The sequence below is a fragment of the Abramis brama genome, assembly GCF_963993115.1.
Source record: "Abramis brama genome assembly, chromosome: 19".
Classification (NCBI taxonomy): domain Eukaryota; kingdom Metazoa; phylum Chordata; class Actinopteri; order Cypriniformes; family Leuciscidae; genus Abramis; species Abramis brama.
The window spans coordinates 3,984,999-3,999,616 of record NC_139981.1 but is presented as its reverse complement, the minus strand read 5'-3'; the positions used below and the strand labels follow the sequence as shown (position 1 = coordinate 3,999,616).

General features: G+C 39.2%; 2 protein-coding genes and 1 long non-coding RNA gene across 7 annotated transcripts in view; 1 reads left to right on the top strand and 2 right to left on the bottom strand.

Moving 5' to 3' along the window:
* The window catches only part of LOC311069390, a 26,662-nt gene extending 22,468 nt beyond the window's left edge, over positions 1 to 4,194 (bottom strand). For 2 of the 3 annotated variants that reach the window (XR_014603515.1, XR_014603516.1), the window contains exons 1-2: positions 2,951 to 3,595; positions 1,419 to 1,474 (exon numbers count right to left, since the gene is read on the bottom strand). This is a non-coding gene — a long non-coding RNA (uncharacterized lncRNA). Of the gene's footprint in view, positions 1 to 1,418; positions 1,475 to 2,950; positions 3,596 to 4,074 lie in introns of those variants that run through there. The other variant, XR_014603514.1, reaches the window with a different exon arrangement.
* marcksl1a (MARCKS-like 1a) lies at positions 1,957 to 5,506 on the top strand. The gene is made up of 2 exons (XM_084092505.1): positions 1,957 to 2,238; positions 4,098 to 5,506. Exons 1-2 carry the CDS (start codon positions 2,167 to 2,169, stop codon positions 4,707 to 4,709), a joined length of 684 nt encoding a protein of 227 aa, XP_083948631.1. The 5' UTR covers positions 1,957 to 2,166; the 3' UTR covers positions 4,710 to 5,506.
* LOC311069388 (E3 ubiquitin/ISG15 ligase TRIM25-like) lies at positions 5,153 to 14,618 on the bottom strand. Of its 3 annotated transcripts, none has more exons than XM_084092502.1 (8): positions 14,497 to 14,618; positions 13,142 to 13,779; positions 12,224 to 12,319; positions 11,593 to 11,826; positions 11,346 to 11,502; positions 8,415 to 8,453; positions 8,204 to 8,240; positions 5,153 to 7,713 (listed from the first exon to the last, which is right to left on the bottom strand). In XM_084092502.1, exons 2-8 carry the CDS (start codon positions 13,694 to 13,696, stop codon positions 7,647 to 7,649), a joined length of 1,185 nt encoding a protein of 394 aa, XP_083948628.1. In that variant the 5' UTR covers positions 13,697 to 13,779; positions 14,497 to 14,618; the 3' UTR covers positions 5,153 to 7,646. The 3 variants fall into 3 exon arrangements, with proteins under 3 accessions (XP_083948628.1, XP_083948629.1, XP_083948630.1); XM_084092503.1 differs by having other exon boundaries at positions 13,142 to 13,727; positions 14,497 to 14,578; XM_084092504.1 differs by lacking the exons at positions 5,153 to 7,713; positions 8,204 to 8,240 and having other exon boundaries at positions 8,247 to 8,453.

Genomic DNA, 14,618 nt, shown 5'->3' with positions numbered 1-14,618 from the left:
TAAGTTTCAGGAACATGCTGCTCTTTCTTGAGGATTTTGTTCCACCTCCACCCCCTCAGTTTCCCTGTCGACCCACCAGGCCGTGGGGTGAATTACCCAGCATCCCCGGGGGCTCATTTCCCTGCGTGCAGACGCTGTTGTGCTGAATGACAGCAGGGATCTTTGGGTGGCGAACACATTCCACACATACCGGAGGCGGGGGGTCAGGGGCGCTGAGTGTCATCATCACTGCAGTGGGTGGGGCATCAGAACCATGTGGCATTCCAGCGCTTCTGTTCCGGGTTCAGACTGACTGACTGTCTGTGCCACGATATCGATTAACACAGAAAATTATTTTGTTTCCCACAGACAAAAAAAGTGCATGCATAATAAAGCATTTACAGTAGAAGTACAGTACTTAATATGTGTTTTTTGTTAGGTGTCATATTTGATACATCCAGCATTTATGGCTCATATAGTATGATATAGAGAGAGTATGGATCTCACACTTCAGGAGGCCCAAAATGAGCCAAAATATGCAATTTGGTGTAGTTTCTGATATTTATATATCAGATATACATACTGGCAATAAAGCTCTTTCTAAATTCTGATAACATAAAAGTTATTCTTACATTTACTTCATTAAAAATTGCACAGCAAAAAAAGACACATGAACCATGACCTGAAGGTGGACATTTCTAGAATTACACAAAAAGGACTTTTACTTGCTAAAAAAGTATCAAGTATCAATCAGACACAGAAGGCATGATTGTGTTTTGCATGAACAGGTTTTTCAAGTTTAGATCATGTTGATAATTTAGAGGTCTTTGCGCATTAAATATGAAACAGTGGTGGTTTACTATTTTATTCCTATTTACATATGCTTCAAATGCAAAATGTTTGTGGGTTCAAGGCTTCGCTCATTTTTTCTCAAATGTAATCTGTTTTGCTGACCATCAATAAAACATCTGATGTCCATGTATTTGTATCTGTTGCTACACAACAAAAGCTGCCATGCACTTATCTGTAGTGTTCACTGGAAAGGGTTTCTCAAATCACACGTGTGAGGTCATAATAATATCACACAAATATGGGCCGTAACCTGGTGGAGGTGTGAATGAATAAAACCCTCATATGCCTCACTCCTGATATGCCTTAACAAAGAATTTCTATAAAAGTATAGAGTAGACATTCAAAAATATGCTGTGGTCAAAGTACAGTTACAGCTTGATTATTTACACAACGGCAAGAAAAGGAACAGAACGGAAGAGCTAACATTAGCCACTGCTCAGTGAGGGATTGAGAGATCAACTATCTTTTAAAAAAGGCTGATATTATCAAACCAAAATGTACTGTCATTTTACAGGATGGCGTGTTTTTGCAAACCAACTAACTAAGAGAACATCACATAATCCATTCATTCCATTGCTAATACTCACTGATGTTGGTGCTGTTGTTTTCCCTCCAAAATGATGTCATCACAGGACTGGCTTTTCTATAGGATGAAAATATAATAGAAATAAATTCATTCATGATTAAAACAAAATGATAAAAAAATCATGTTTAGTTTAATAAATTTAAAAATAAAGAAACATCTTGTTAATAATATTAATAAATTGCCTATTTTTCATGTAAGTTAATGCAGCATGACAAATGACATCTGATTATACCAAAGTAATTAAATAATTTAAAATTCATTCCTATGTTTGATTCATTTAATACTGTTTTATATCTCATTATCTTTTAGACATATGTTGAGGCTGTGAATACTACTGTTCAAATAATTATAAAATGCCCAATAAAGCTCCCAATAACAGTAGTGCATCAATCCAGTGGAGTCTTTCTGAAGCTCCAGTAATCTACAGGAGTGTGTTTGAATGGGGCAGATGAAGCTCCAGCCCTCTGGTGCAGATTGGGCAGCGTAGCTTCTGGGTGGAGTCACACAGACAAATACTCACACTTGTAGCTGTGAAACTCTTAGTTTGCTCTCCCCGCAGAGCCGTGTGGATTTACTACCAGAACCCAGCCTTTATTTCTGTCTGCTGAGCACAGCAGTTTAAAACACACACCAGGAATCTACGCGCTTACTCGCCGTCTCTGCTGTGTGGGTTTGAATTTAAGGACCCTCAGGTTTTTTTTTCTGCCTTTATTTTCATTTTTATCTCTTTGAAGAAGACACAAAGGAGGATGGGTGCTCAGTTGACTAAAGGTGAAGCGACAGTGGACGGAAAAGCCGTGGCTGATAAAGCCAATGGTCAGGTGAGGATCTATTCCAAGCACTTTTATGACTGAACTACCAGCTTTCTGATACATTTGAATGGCATCTTATCAATGATTTTTCCCCTTTTTTATTGATCCCATTTATCTAACAATTAGTTTTTAACAAATTAACGTTGGAATTTGCGGTACATTTTTTGATAATCCAATTGGTTATGGCAACAATAAGCTATCATCTCAGTTCAGAAAGAAGATTTTGTGTAGATGGCTTTTGTAATTTTGTAAGTTAAGGGTAAAAAAAATCTGTATTTAAACTCTCTCTCTCTCTTTGATTTGTTTTTAAGGATCGTGTTTTCTGAGCCCATATTTTAGTTGCTTTAGTTAGTTATCAGGCAGACTCTGTGGTCGTGTGCTGGCGCTGAAACTGGCAGTAACCCGAATTGAGAACAAAAGGTTGCAGAGCTGCATGCAAATGATGCAGAGCGCTTCTGCTGATCTGCAAACAATGCAATGCATGTGTGTGTGTGAATGCATGGACCATTCCTCTGGTCCTTCATTAGTACTCATTCTACCCACCCCCCTTAAAGCATATGCACCCTTCCCCCTCCATATGTAATGAGAGAGCTCTTCTCTTTATTAATTAACTAAATGTATTATTTCACATGCATCTTCATGCATGTGATTTAAAGACCCCAATACTTGAAACGAGATGGTGACCGTATCTCAGGGCTATAGTGCTCGGTTGATACGTCACCTGAATGGCTAGTTGTCCGATTTCCAGTAAATGTAAGAAAAAAGGAGGTGTTTTAGAGTCAGATATTGTTTTAAATGCCATCTCAGGTTGCTGTCTCCCTTTTCTTTGTTCTGTCTGGCAGTGGCTGGTTTTCTGAGCTGTGGATGATTATTAGTGGAACAACACTGCCCCTAGTGCATGCAGTGTGTAATTACACAATGTACTTCTGCTTTTGGGTTAAACTGGGTGTTGCTTCGGTTTTTAATGTAATGTAATGCAGCAGTCCTCACATTCATTTCTGCCTGAAAAACAGTATTTTCTAGGAATTCACTAACATGCTGTAATTAAGGGGTTTGTGATGGGCAGATTGATCTTGAAATCTCAATTCTTCTGATATTATACTTTCTATATTGAAGTGTTTTTAACTAGTGATTGCATTATTTTATTATATATATATATATATATATATATATACACACACACACACACACACACACACACACACACATATATATATATATATATATGTGGCCGCAGATGGAAACGGAACCGCGGAGGCAACCTAGACTGTTTATCTTTATCCTTTTTTTTTTTTTTTTTTTGAGATTGAAATATATAAATATATATATATAAATATATATAAATATATGAGACTTCCAAATCCGACGGGGACTCATTTTTATTTTGATCCAATACTTACAAAGCATAGTTTATAGTGTGTGTGTGTGTGTATATATATATATATATATATATATATATATATATATATATATATGTGTGTGTGTGTGTGTGTATATATATATATATATATATACACACACACACACACACACACACACACACATATATATATATATATATATATATATATATGTGTGTGTGTGTGTGTGTGTGTGTGTATATATATATATATATATACACACACACACACACTATAAACTATGCTTTGTAAGTATTGGATCAAAATAAAAATGAGTGGTATCACTACAGGTTAAATGAAATGCTTGAAAAATACTGTGCTATAAACTATACTATAGAGCAAGCATTTCATCACTATAACTATAAAAACAAGCATTTGCCAGCATAACCCCTTTGCTTTTTTCTGTCTCTGTGTGTGCGTGCCAAGATGCATTTGGCTTATCTACCCTGTTTCTGCTTATCTCTTCAGGAAAATGGCCATGTGAAAACCAACGGTGACGTTTCCACCAAGCCAGATGGAGAAGCCGTGGCCGCAGATGGAAACGGAACCGCGGAGGTTTCCAAGGAGGAGGAGGTCGAAAAAACGGAGGCGGGAGACGGCATTGAAGCCGCGCCTGCTACCGAGGGAGACGCCACCAAATCCGACGGGGAAGCTCCAAAGGAAACAAAGAAGAAGAAGAAATTCTCACTGAAGAACTCCTTCAAATTCAAAGGCATTTCCCTGAAGAAGAACAAAAAGGGAAGCGAGGAGGCAGCAGAGACCGCGACCGCGGCCACGCCCACAACCGAAGACAAAGTCGAGGAGAACGGCCAGGCTGCCACGGAAACCAAAGAGGAGGAGCCAGCGGAGGAGGTGACCAATGAGACAACGGCACCTGAGGTGGAGGCGGAGCCAAAGCCAGAGGCGGAGCCAAAACCAGAGGCGGAGCCTAAAGCGGAGGAGGAGCCTAAAGCAGAAGAGCCCGCCCAGGAAACAGAAGCCGCGCCCACAGAGGAGACTACAAAATCTGACGATAGCCCCGCCCCTGCTGAAGAGACCACGCCCACCACAACCTCGGACCCGGAGCCGGCTACAGAGTGACCTCACTTCTCTGTGGCAACCTAGACTGTTTATCTTTATCCTTTTTTTTTTTTTTTTTTTGAGATTGAAATATATAAATATATATATAAATATATATAAATATATGAGACTTGAGCCACAATCTTACAGTTACAGCAATACTACAGAGAATCCAAGTTCTTTTACCACCTTTGCTGATAACGGTCACTATTCAGTGGTGTGTTCCTGACCCGAGTCAGTCCATGGTGCCGCACGTCAAGAGCGTTGTTGGGAATGGGGCCTGTAATGCTCTATGTATGGATTGATGACTGATGGATTTTCCGCCTCAGAGGAAAAGCAGTGGATGGAAAAGCGTGGCTCCCTGTTCACAAACTTTTCAGTCATTTTTCTCTTTTAAACTTCATCCGATCCTTGATTTTTCAGGGCTGATGAGTGAAATGACAAATTGTCCTCTTAGGAGTTGGTTAAAGGACAATGTAAAAAAAAAAAAAAAAAAAAAAAAAAAAACTTTTTAAAAAGTGTTTAAATAGCTCTACATTCCAATTTTTAGCCCTGAAAACTGTAGGGTGTCAGAAGATCTGGGCGAGTGAATATAGGTTTTAGTCTTAGTCTGTTTTTAATGATGTTTTACAGTTTTAATCAGATCTACATTTCAAAGTTTAGGACAAAGGGGAATTAAACCACTGCTTTTATCAAATATATATTTTTGTTCTGTTAAGTCTCTGTACATACATTTTCTGACTCTTTATTTTGCTAACATTTCCAAGTGTTAATAAGATGTTGTACGATTAGGCCAAATAAATGTTTGACCCCCCTTGTGTTTGTTTGTTTTTCTGATTTTTTTTTAATTATTATTAAAAACAATATCAAACACCTTCATTATCACAAAGAACATGTTTTGAATTGAACAAAGAATTGCAATGCACATTTAGCTGACTGACATTCAAGATCTTTCAGACGAAAAAAAGGATGTTAATTCACACGAAAAAACTGAAAGACAGAAATGTCCAAGTATTACATGCTATCACATTATTAAAGGTATAATTTACCCATTTTTGGGCGAATTAAATGATTTCCCTCATATTGTATGCATTTATACTTCTGTGGACCAAAAAATATATAATTTTTTTTAGATGACATGTTTTTACAATGCTTTAACATTAAAATAAGTCAAGCAGTTTTGAACTTTAATAAGTCATACAACATTAACTCGGTTTTTTAAGTTAGTTTAATGTAATTTAAGTTTAAATTACTTAAACATCCAAGTTACAACTTTTTTTTTTCTTTTTTTTTGTGTACAAGGTCTGTTTTTTTTTTCTGTCCAAGTCAATGAAGTCCAGCATTCTTCAGAATATCAGCTCTTGAGTTCCACAGAAGACAAGTTTGGAATGACATGAGAACGTTAGAATTTACTATAAATGATGATCATATCTTTTACAAGCTTTCAAACACTGATTTTTTTTACTGAAAAAATCATGTTTTGATCAAGATTGGTGCATTTTCTCCATGGCTCATTCCATCAGGATTTCTTCTCTTCTCTAAGTCAAATAAACACTCCACAAGAGTCCAAAAGCAGCAGGTACAAACCTCAGATGCTGAAAGTTCTAGAAGGTGTACAAGTTAATAACTCATCAGTCTTTTCTACACCTGATGCTTCCTGCAGATGTAATACTATTAGTATTGTGGAGGTTTTTTTTCATAATGACAGTTAAAATTAAATGAACGTTGATATTCCTGGTAATTAAGTGGAAGTTTGTCCCACTTAAAGGGATAGATCACCCAAAAATGAAAATTCTGTCATCATGTACTCGCCCTCAAGTTGTTCCAAACCTGTCAACTGTCTGGTTGACAACATTCTTTAAAATATCGTCCACATATCTTCAACAGAAGAAAGAAACTCATACAGGTTTGGAACAACATGAGGGTGAGTAAATGATGACAGCATTTTTATTTTTGGTTGAACTATCAGTTTAAGATCCTGTAGGATGAAAGTACCTAAAAGTGTTTTACCCTTGTGTTCAGATTACGACACCAACACAACAAATATTAAATATATCACTTTCTCTAAATCTGTGAATATGGAGTAGCTTGTTCTTTATCTTGTATTTTATTAAGTACTAAATACAGCAGTGAATGGAGTTCAAATGGTTTTGTGATCACACTAGCGTGTCCTCAGAGAGTGTTGCCCTGCTGCTCTTGATGGGTCAGGTTAGTTACTGCATTTTTATGGGTTTTTAATGTTTGAGTGGAATTATTGGCCGTGTTTTACCCAAGTGAAGTTCATTCAGATATGCAAGAAAAAACAGCTAAACAGTCCCATTGTTACGAAGATATTTTTAATTTTCCAAAGGCAAAAATGGAAATTATGTGACTTGAGAGCAACACAACAATCTATATATTTCAACCATATATACATTCCTTTATAAAAAAAAAAAAAAAAAAATTTGAAGACACTAAAACAAATATGATATATTTATATTATCTTATAGTTATATTTGTGTTATACTCAACTTAAATATAATTATAATATCATTATTATTTTACTATTGAAATGGCCTAACAGTTGAAATTTGAGCATTTAATTTTTTGTTGATTTGTACAGATGATCTCTGGACAAATAAGTTTGTGTTGACACATGAATAACAAAGAAATAGCAGGCTGAATTTCAACTTCCATCATCAAATGGTTGCAGAATTATGAGAACAGCACCACCTAGTGGTTATAGCACCACCTAGTGCTGGAATTTGACAATATTTTGTATGGCACCTCCAAACATAACAGGTTAATTAGTCAATGAGCCATTCCAAAAAATCCATTGTTTTGTTCATATGTTTTTCATAATTATCACACAGAAAGATTTACTGAGTAACTGAGCAATAGTTTTATAGTCATTAAAGTGTTATTCTAATATAACAATCTACCCATTCAGTAACAAGGTCCTTTGGTCGATGCAGTCTATCATTCCCATTCCAATTCCGAATCCGATTCCGAATCCGATTCCGAATCCGATTCCGAATCCTCGTCACTGCAATCAAGGTCATATTCAAACAATCATATTTTTTAGAAATCAGTTTTTACATAGAAAAGATTAGTTGCTAAATCAACTACAGAAAATATGCACAGATGTGATAACTGAAACATTAAAGCTGACAAACAGGCTGTAAAATGATGTTTCACGTTCAAGGGTTAATTAAACACAAAGACATAACCACATAACCACAAAACAATTTCATATTATATGAATACACTAATTTCATTAATGGAAGAATTGATTATTGTTATTATTAAAATATTAAAGTCTTTTCTCGTAATACTGTTTTATTAAAGCAATAAAACAATTAAGGCTGTGTGTTAGAGGGAACACGTCTTAGACGAGATCTAAGTCATAATACATGATGACAGGAAATATCTATGATTAATAAATACCTCAGCCACTGCTGTCAGTTTTTTTAAAAAAAAGAAAAAAAGATTAGCATGTATGAAAAGTGTGGTTTAAAATTCATAAATACACTTACGAATCCATCTCCTTCAGCAACCAATGGCAATCTTGATCTAAAAACAAAAACAAAAAAACATGCATGTTTCAGTGAGTAAAGAACTAAAACATGACAGTTATTTGCTAAGTATAATGTGAGCATCTTTGAACAACCCATGGCCTTTAGTATTGAATGATGTTATGTCAAAAAAAATGTGTGTGTTTTTTTACTGATAGAAAAGTGTACTTACTGCTCTGGAACCTGTTTTTAAATATTTGGACATCAGCAACTATGAAGACAGATATACAATATTCACTTACATTATGTGGGAATTCACTGCATCAGTCAGATGACAATGTTATACAACATTTGAGGAACAGTTTTCAGTCAACATTCCCACAGCGATGTGATTTCTCTCATTTATATATTTATAACAGGACATTATACAGTCTCTGTCTCCAATGTTGTGGTGAATTTAGCGGCTAATAAGCACTCCATCTCAAACTGTTCCATTATATAGATAGATTTATTTATAGATTAAGTTGTGACAACACACTGTACTTGTACTTTTTGGTTTCTTTCTGTAGTACATTGTATCAGGCCACTGGGTAGATTTGATACAGAGGAAAAGTTGGGTACAAATTTAGTACTTTTAAAAAGCAGAATAGTTCCCTATCGTCCGGTCACTATGACGTACGTCGTGGTGACCGACGAATAGGAATCTCGCTAGAGAGGCCAATCTACTTCGAGTGAAACAAAAACAAGCCAATACACATTGGCGTGCAATCATTTGCATCAGCTGTGCAGCCTCGCAGCGCGGGTATAATAAGCAGCTGGTGATGATTGCACTTCAGCTTTTTGCTTTGGAGCCAAGCACTTCGATGCTCTCTACTAGAGTGACTTCAAAAAAGACAAGCCTTTCTGGACCTCTCCATTTTCGGAGCGGGCGTGACAGCACAGCAGCGCGGGCGGCCTTTTTTTTCTCATTACCTGGGATCACGGGATGGTCACAATCTCTGCCTCGTGTGTCTGGGCATTGAACACGCTGAGGCAGCTTTTGTGGATGAGTCATGTACCCATTGTGGGAAGATGACCATCGCGGAGCTGCGGTCGAGACTCTGGTTCCTGCAAAGGGTCGGAGTCCCCGTGCCTCTGCCTCGATCCAATCCTCCTCAGAGGGTTGCTTCGGGTAGTGACATGGGAGACCTGAAGATTACGGTGAGGTTGGTTCCTCCTTCGGGGAACCAACCCCTTAGGAGCCCTCACCCCTCTCACGCTCTGCAGCCAGTTGAGCCGCCATTGGAGAAAGCCGGACCATCCCCGAGGTGTGTACCTGTTGTCTCCTTTCTCCCTGTTGCCCGAGACGGACCCGGAGATGATGGCCATGCTTTCCCGGGCTGCCAACGGGGTCGGGCTCGTGTGGAACCCTCACCACTCTCATCCGCCTCTTCTATCGCCAGCAGGCAGCAGTGTGCAGTTCGAGAATGCAACCAAGCCGCCTCCTGCCCAGTGGAACCAGGTAAGTGTTGCACAGCACACTCAGACTCCGCTACGGGCTGCCTCCCAGAGAGAGCCTCCCGAGCCGAGTCCGTGTTCTACCTCGCTGCCCCACTCCATGTCTGGTCCCTGAACGGGACGCGGAGGTTCTAGGTGACTTACCCCCAGAGGTACTTAACACCATCCCTTCTGCGCGAGCGCCGTCTACGAGACGTGCGTACGCCTTGAAGTGGAACCTGTTCATCGAGTGGTGTTCCTCTCGCAGAGAGGACCCCCGAAGATGTTCGATAGGGTCAGTGCTTTCCTTCTTGCAGCAAGGGTTGGAGCGAAGGCTGTCTCCCTCCACCCTCAAAGTACATGCTGTTTCTATTTCAGCATATGTTGGTGCTTTGCTCTGTCCCATCTGCGCATGTACGTGGACAGAACTCAAAGCATCAGGACCTCAGACCAGCTCTTTGTCTGTTACGGAGGCCAGCCGAAGGGAAAGGCTGTCTCCAAGCAGCGGATGGCCCACTGGATAGTGGATGCCATCGCCTTGGCTTGCCAAGCTCAAGGCGTGCCCTGCCCGCTCAAGTTGCATGCATACTCCACGAGAGGTGTTGCATCCTCCTGGGCGCTGGCACGTGGCTCCTCGCTAGCAGATATCTGTAGAGCTGTGGGCTTGGCGACACCTAACACGTTCGCTAGATACTATAGCCTACGTGTAGAGCCCGTGTCCTCCCGTGTTCTCACCCTAAACGGGTAGAAGCACTGTGAGTACCGGCTCTGTTGGCTTGCTGCACCCTACTGTGCATCCTTATTGCTCCAGAGTCAAACCTGTTGAGTCCTCCAACACCCTCGGCCCGGACATGGCGGAGCGTCCGGGGCCAGGCCTTTATCCGCTGAATCCTTGAGAACCGGGTCTAAGCTGGGTCCCACATGGTTGACCCTATGGGGATCCCATGTGTGTATATTCTCCACGGCTGCTCCTAACGGAAGCCTGTGTATTTCCCTTGGGCTAAGTCACCCACTATTCATATGCAGTACAACCCTCGGGTTAGTCCATATGTGTATTCCCACATAACTCTCTTTAAGAATGTGGCTCCCGCAGCGTTCCACTCCCTCAGATCGGGCACGCTTTCCCAGTGTTATCCAATAATCTCACTGTATGGGTTATCACGGAACAACAGTGATAGATACTCTCGGTGTAAGCCCTCTCCTATCGTCCTTCCAGAAGGTGTGGAGGCTTACACAGGGCGCTGGATGGGGTGCAGCAGCTGTGGTGCTTTGGTAGGGATTCCTATTCGTCGGTCACCACGTACGTCATAGTGACCGGACGATAGGGAACATCTCGGTTACATATGGTAACCCTCGTTCCTTGAGGGAGGGAACAGAGACGTACGTCCCGTCGCCACATCTGCTGCTGCCCGCCGGGGCGACCAGCTTTTCAGGCTTGGCTCCTCAGCAAAAAACTGAAGTGCAGTCATCACCTGCTGCTTATTATACCCGCGCTGAGAGGCTTCACAGCTGATGCAAATGATTGCACGCCAATGTGTATTGGCTTGTTTTAGTTTCACTCGAATTAGATTGGACTCTCTAGCGAGATTCCTATTCTTTGGTCACCACGACGTACGTCTCCGTTCCCTCCCTCAGGGAACGAGGGTTACCATATGTAACCGAGACGTTCTTGACATTGTTATTTCACCTGTATTTGATATTCTGCCCATGTGCTCTTCACAGAGTTTGTCCAGTTGTTTCTTCAGGTGAGATACAGATTTCTCTACATTCTCAAATGTCTGGATGTCATTAATCTTCCTGGGTGAGGCTTTGCGCTGAGTGAATGTAGAACAGGAAGCATAATTCTGCAATTGAATATAAAAACAATACCTTTAAAACAAGAATCAACACAATCTAAAATATAAAAATAATAATAATAATAATAATAAGTTTACCTGGAAGAAATAAACATGATCCTCAGTATGTAAAAGTGGCTTCAGTTTACACTTCTCCTTCTGTAGTTTAACAATCTCCTTCTCCAGTCTCTGTATGTGATTCTCTACATCTCGCACTTCCTTGTTCTTCTGAGCTTTGATCTTCTTTCTCACCTCAGCTTGTTTGTTCTGAATGGAGCGGATGATCTTAGTGAAGATTTTGTCACTGTGCTTCACTGCTGCCCGTGCAGAGCGCTGTCACAACACACACGACTTGGTCAAACTTCTGACACACTGACATGACAGATCATATACAGTAGCTAAAATATACAATGTTAGTGGATTTTTTTTATGTTAAAATACTTTCTCCTATCCATAATCCTTTTCCTATTTATGCAGAGTAAAATATAAGTTAAGCAATTAATTAGTTGATGTCCTAAAAAGTGTAAAGACAGAAAACATTGCTGCTTGTTTGTGTCACGAGGTCAAGGTTTTGCTGGTTAGCTTCAGTCCCTGCTGGTATGACGCCATCTGACTTCATCTTGATGGCCATTTAATAATATCCAGCCTGATCCCACGATACAAACATAACTGTGCAGTGTACATACATTTATGCAAATTTCTACAATATTCCAGGTTTAATGAGCATTACCTTATGAAAGTCCAAATTTTTCGTACACTGCCGAATCTCCTTGTCTATGTCATTGGTTTTCCGAATGAAATCCCTCTTTTTTATTTTCAGTTTCTCCTGAAGATGAATTCACAATCAATAAGAAACCTGTTCTTTATGTAATCAGTTTATTTGTATATGTACATAAATCTGCTGTTCATTATCTTGTTTTTGCAATAAAAATTACTTAAATTAGAGACCACTGAAAAATTAGCAGTTTCTCTTGATTTATTATTTATTTTTATCTGTTTGAGTAAAACAAACATTTTTAATTTATTATACAAACTACTGACAACATTTCCTCCAAATTTCAAATAAAAATATTGTCATTTAGAGCATTTTTCTTTTTTTTTTCATAAATGACAACTGGTCAAAATAACGAAAAAAGATGTAGTGTTTTCAGACCTCGAATATTGCAAAACGAGTTTATCTTCATTTTTAAACAACACAATACTAATGTTTTAACTTAGGAAGAGTTCAGAAATCAATATTTGGTGGAATAACCCTGATTTCCAATCACAGCTTTCATGCGTCTTGGCATGATCCCCATTGCTGTTGGGTGACTTTATGCCACTCCTGGTGAAAACATTTAAGCAGCTTGGCTTTATTTAATGGCTGGAGACTCTCTTGCTTACATTCCAGAGGCTTTCAGTGGGGTTCAGGTCTGGACATTGTGAAGTAAGAGGGTCACCAGCCATAAGATAAATGCTGAAGCAAGCAAAAGTGCCAAACACTGAACGGAACAGGAAGCTTGTGCAACGTGGTAAAATTGCTGCATATTAGCCTGTAGGCTGCTAAAGGGGCCGTCGACAAATTCCACTCACAGTCCAAAAATATAAACGTCCAATCATTCATTCAAATGAACGATATTTACAAGATTATTGTAAATGCCTACTGTACCTGTTTTTTTGCCATTTCAGCTGCAGCTGAGACTGTTTTATGTCCACTGTGCTGATTCCCCATACAAACTACACAAATACACTTCTGGTCATTGTAGCAGTAAATCTCCAGTACTTTATGATGTTTAGGGCAAATCTGATGCTGTAGATTTGGTGAAGCTTTTACAAGCTTGTGCTTTTTAAAAGCTTTAGACTCATAATGAGGACGAACATGAGTTTGGCAGTAAGAAGCCATACAAACCAAACAAGAATGGATGGCTTTTACTTTTCTTCCTTTGCAAACATCACACGTCACGTCTCCAGGTCCAGCTGGATCTTCCAGCTTTATTCCTTCTAAAATATCAGCAAGCACAGTGCTTCTGCTGAGAGCTGGTCTTTGCTTGAATTTCGTCCTGCATATAGGACAGCTGTAAACACCTCTATCCACATCCCAGCATCTCTTAATACAGTCCATGCAGAAACTGTGCCCACAAGATGTAGTCACTGGGTTCTTTAGCAGATTCAGACAGATTGGACAGTTTAAATTATTTTCAGGATCAAAGAGAGATTCTGCCATTTTGGTGCTTTCAAACCCAGTGGACGATTCACTGTAGAATAACAGGAGTTTGGAATCTTTTTAAATCAGAATGGGTGGGGCTCCTGTGCAAACATGACCGAATAAAAATTATAATATGATTATAATGGTAAAAAATAATTTCCTGCACCAACGTAACATTTTCTGAAGATTTCATATATATCTGCACCATCCTGAAAAACACTTTCTATAGGCTACAAATACATTTAAAAATCAGAAACGCATCGTATTCTAAAACATTCACAAAAGGGCTTGCTAAACAAGTTGAGAACGGTATACACTGTCAGCAAGTTTTTATAAAGTTTCTCATAATTTCTTTCTTTCTTTCTTTTTTTTTTTTTAAATGTCTCAATCTAAATCTAATCTCTCTATGCTGATTTTATAACTCGCACCTGTGAGTTTAGCCTCACAAATCGGAGGGAAAAAGTCAAATTTCTGTTTGTTTTTTTTCCTCAGAATTGAAATATAAAGTAACAGCAGATAGTAAAAAATTCAGAACTGTGTTATAACACGTCGCAATCACATTCTTCCTTTTTTATTCTGTGGCAGAAACAAGCTTCCTTAGTGTAGACTAGCCTACTACACAAATAGCATCTGCACTAAACAATGCTGCCATATAACTTAACTTGCCTCTGCTGAGGTAGAGTATGGGAAAATACCCTTTATTTGATTTTTCACCTATGCACACAAACACACACTTTTATCACCTCTGGGCACATTACCCCATAATGCATTTTTAAATTTAAATTTAGTTAATTAAAGTAAAGTAGAGACAGACTTACAACGTGGCTGGAATTTCACAGGTGGTGGTGAGAGCGACAGTGCGTGCCTAACGATGCTTTGCACAGAAGCAAAGCACTGAGCGGAACAGGAAGCTTGGGTAGCGTGGTAAAGTTAGTTTGCT

Bases quoted from the DNA above. Each gene is read 5' to 3' on its own strand.
- marcksl1a (XM_084092505.1), top strand. From the start codon at position 2,167: ATGGGTGCTCAGTTGACTAAAGGTGAAGCGACAGTGGACGGAAAAGCC. The intron at 2,239-4,097 runs GTGAGGATCTAT...TTATCTCTTCAG, and splicing joins CTGATAAAGCCAATGGTCAG to GAAAATGGCCATGTGAAAAC.
- LOC311069388 (XM_084092502.1), bottom strand. From the start codon at position 13,696: ATGGCAGAATCTCTCTTTGATCCTGAAAATAATTTAAACTGTCCAATC. The intron at 11,503-11,592 runs GTAAACTTATTA...ATTCAATTGCAG, and splicing joins ATCATGTTTATTTCTTCCAG to AATTATGCTTCCTGTTCTAC. The intron at 8,241-8,414 runs GTAAGTACACTT...TTTTGTTTTTAG, and splicing joins TAAAAACAGGTTCCAGAGCA to ATCAAGATTGCCATTGGTTG.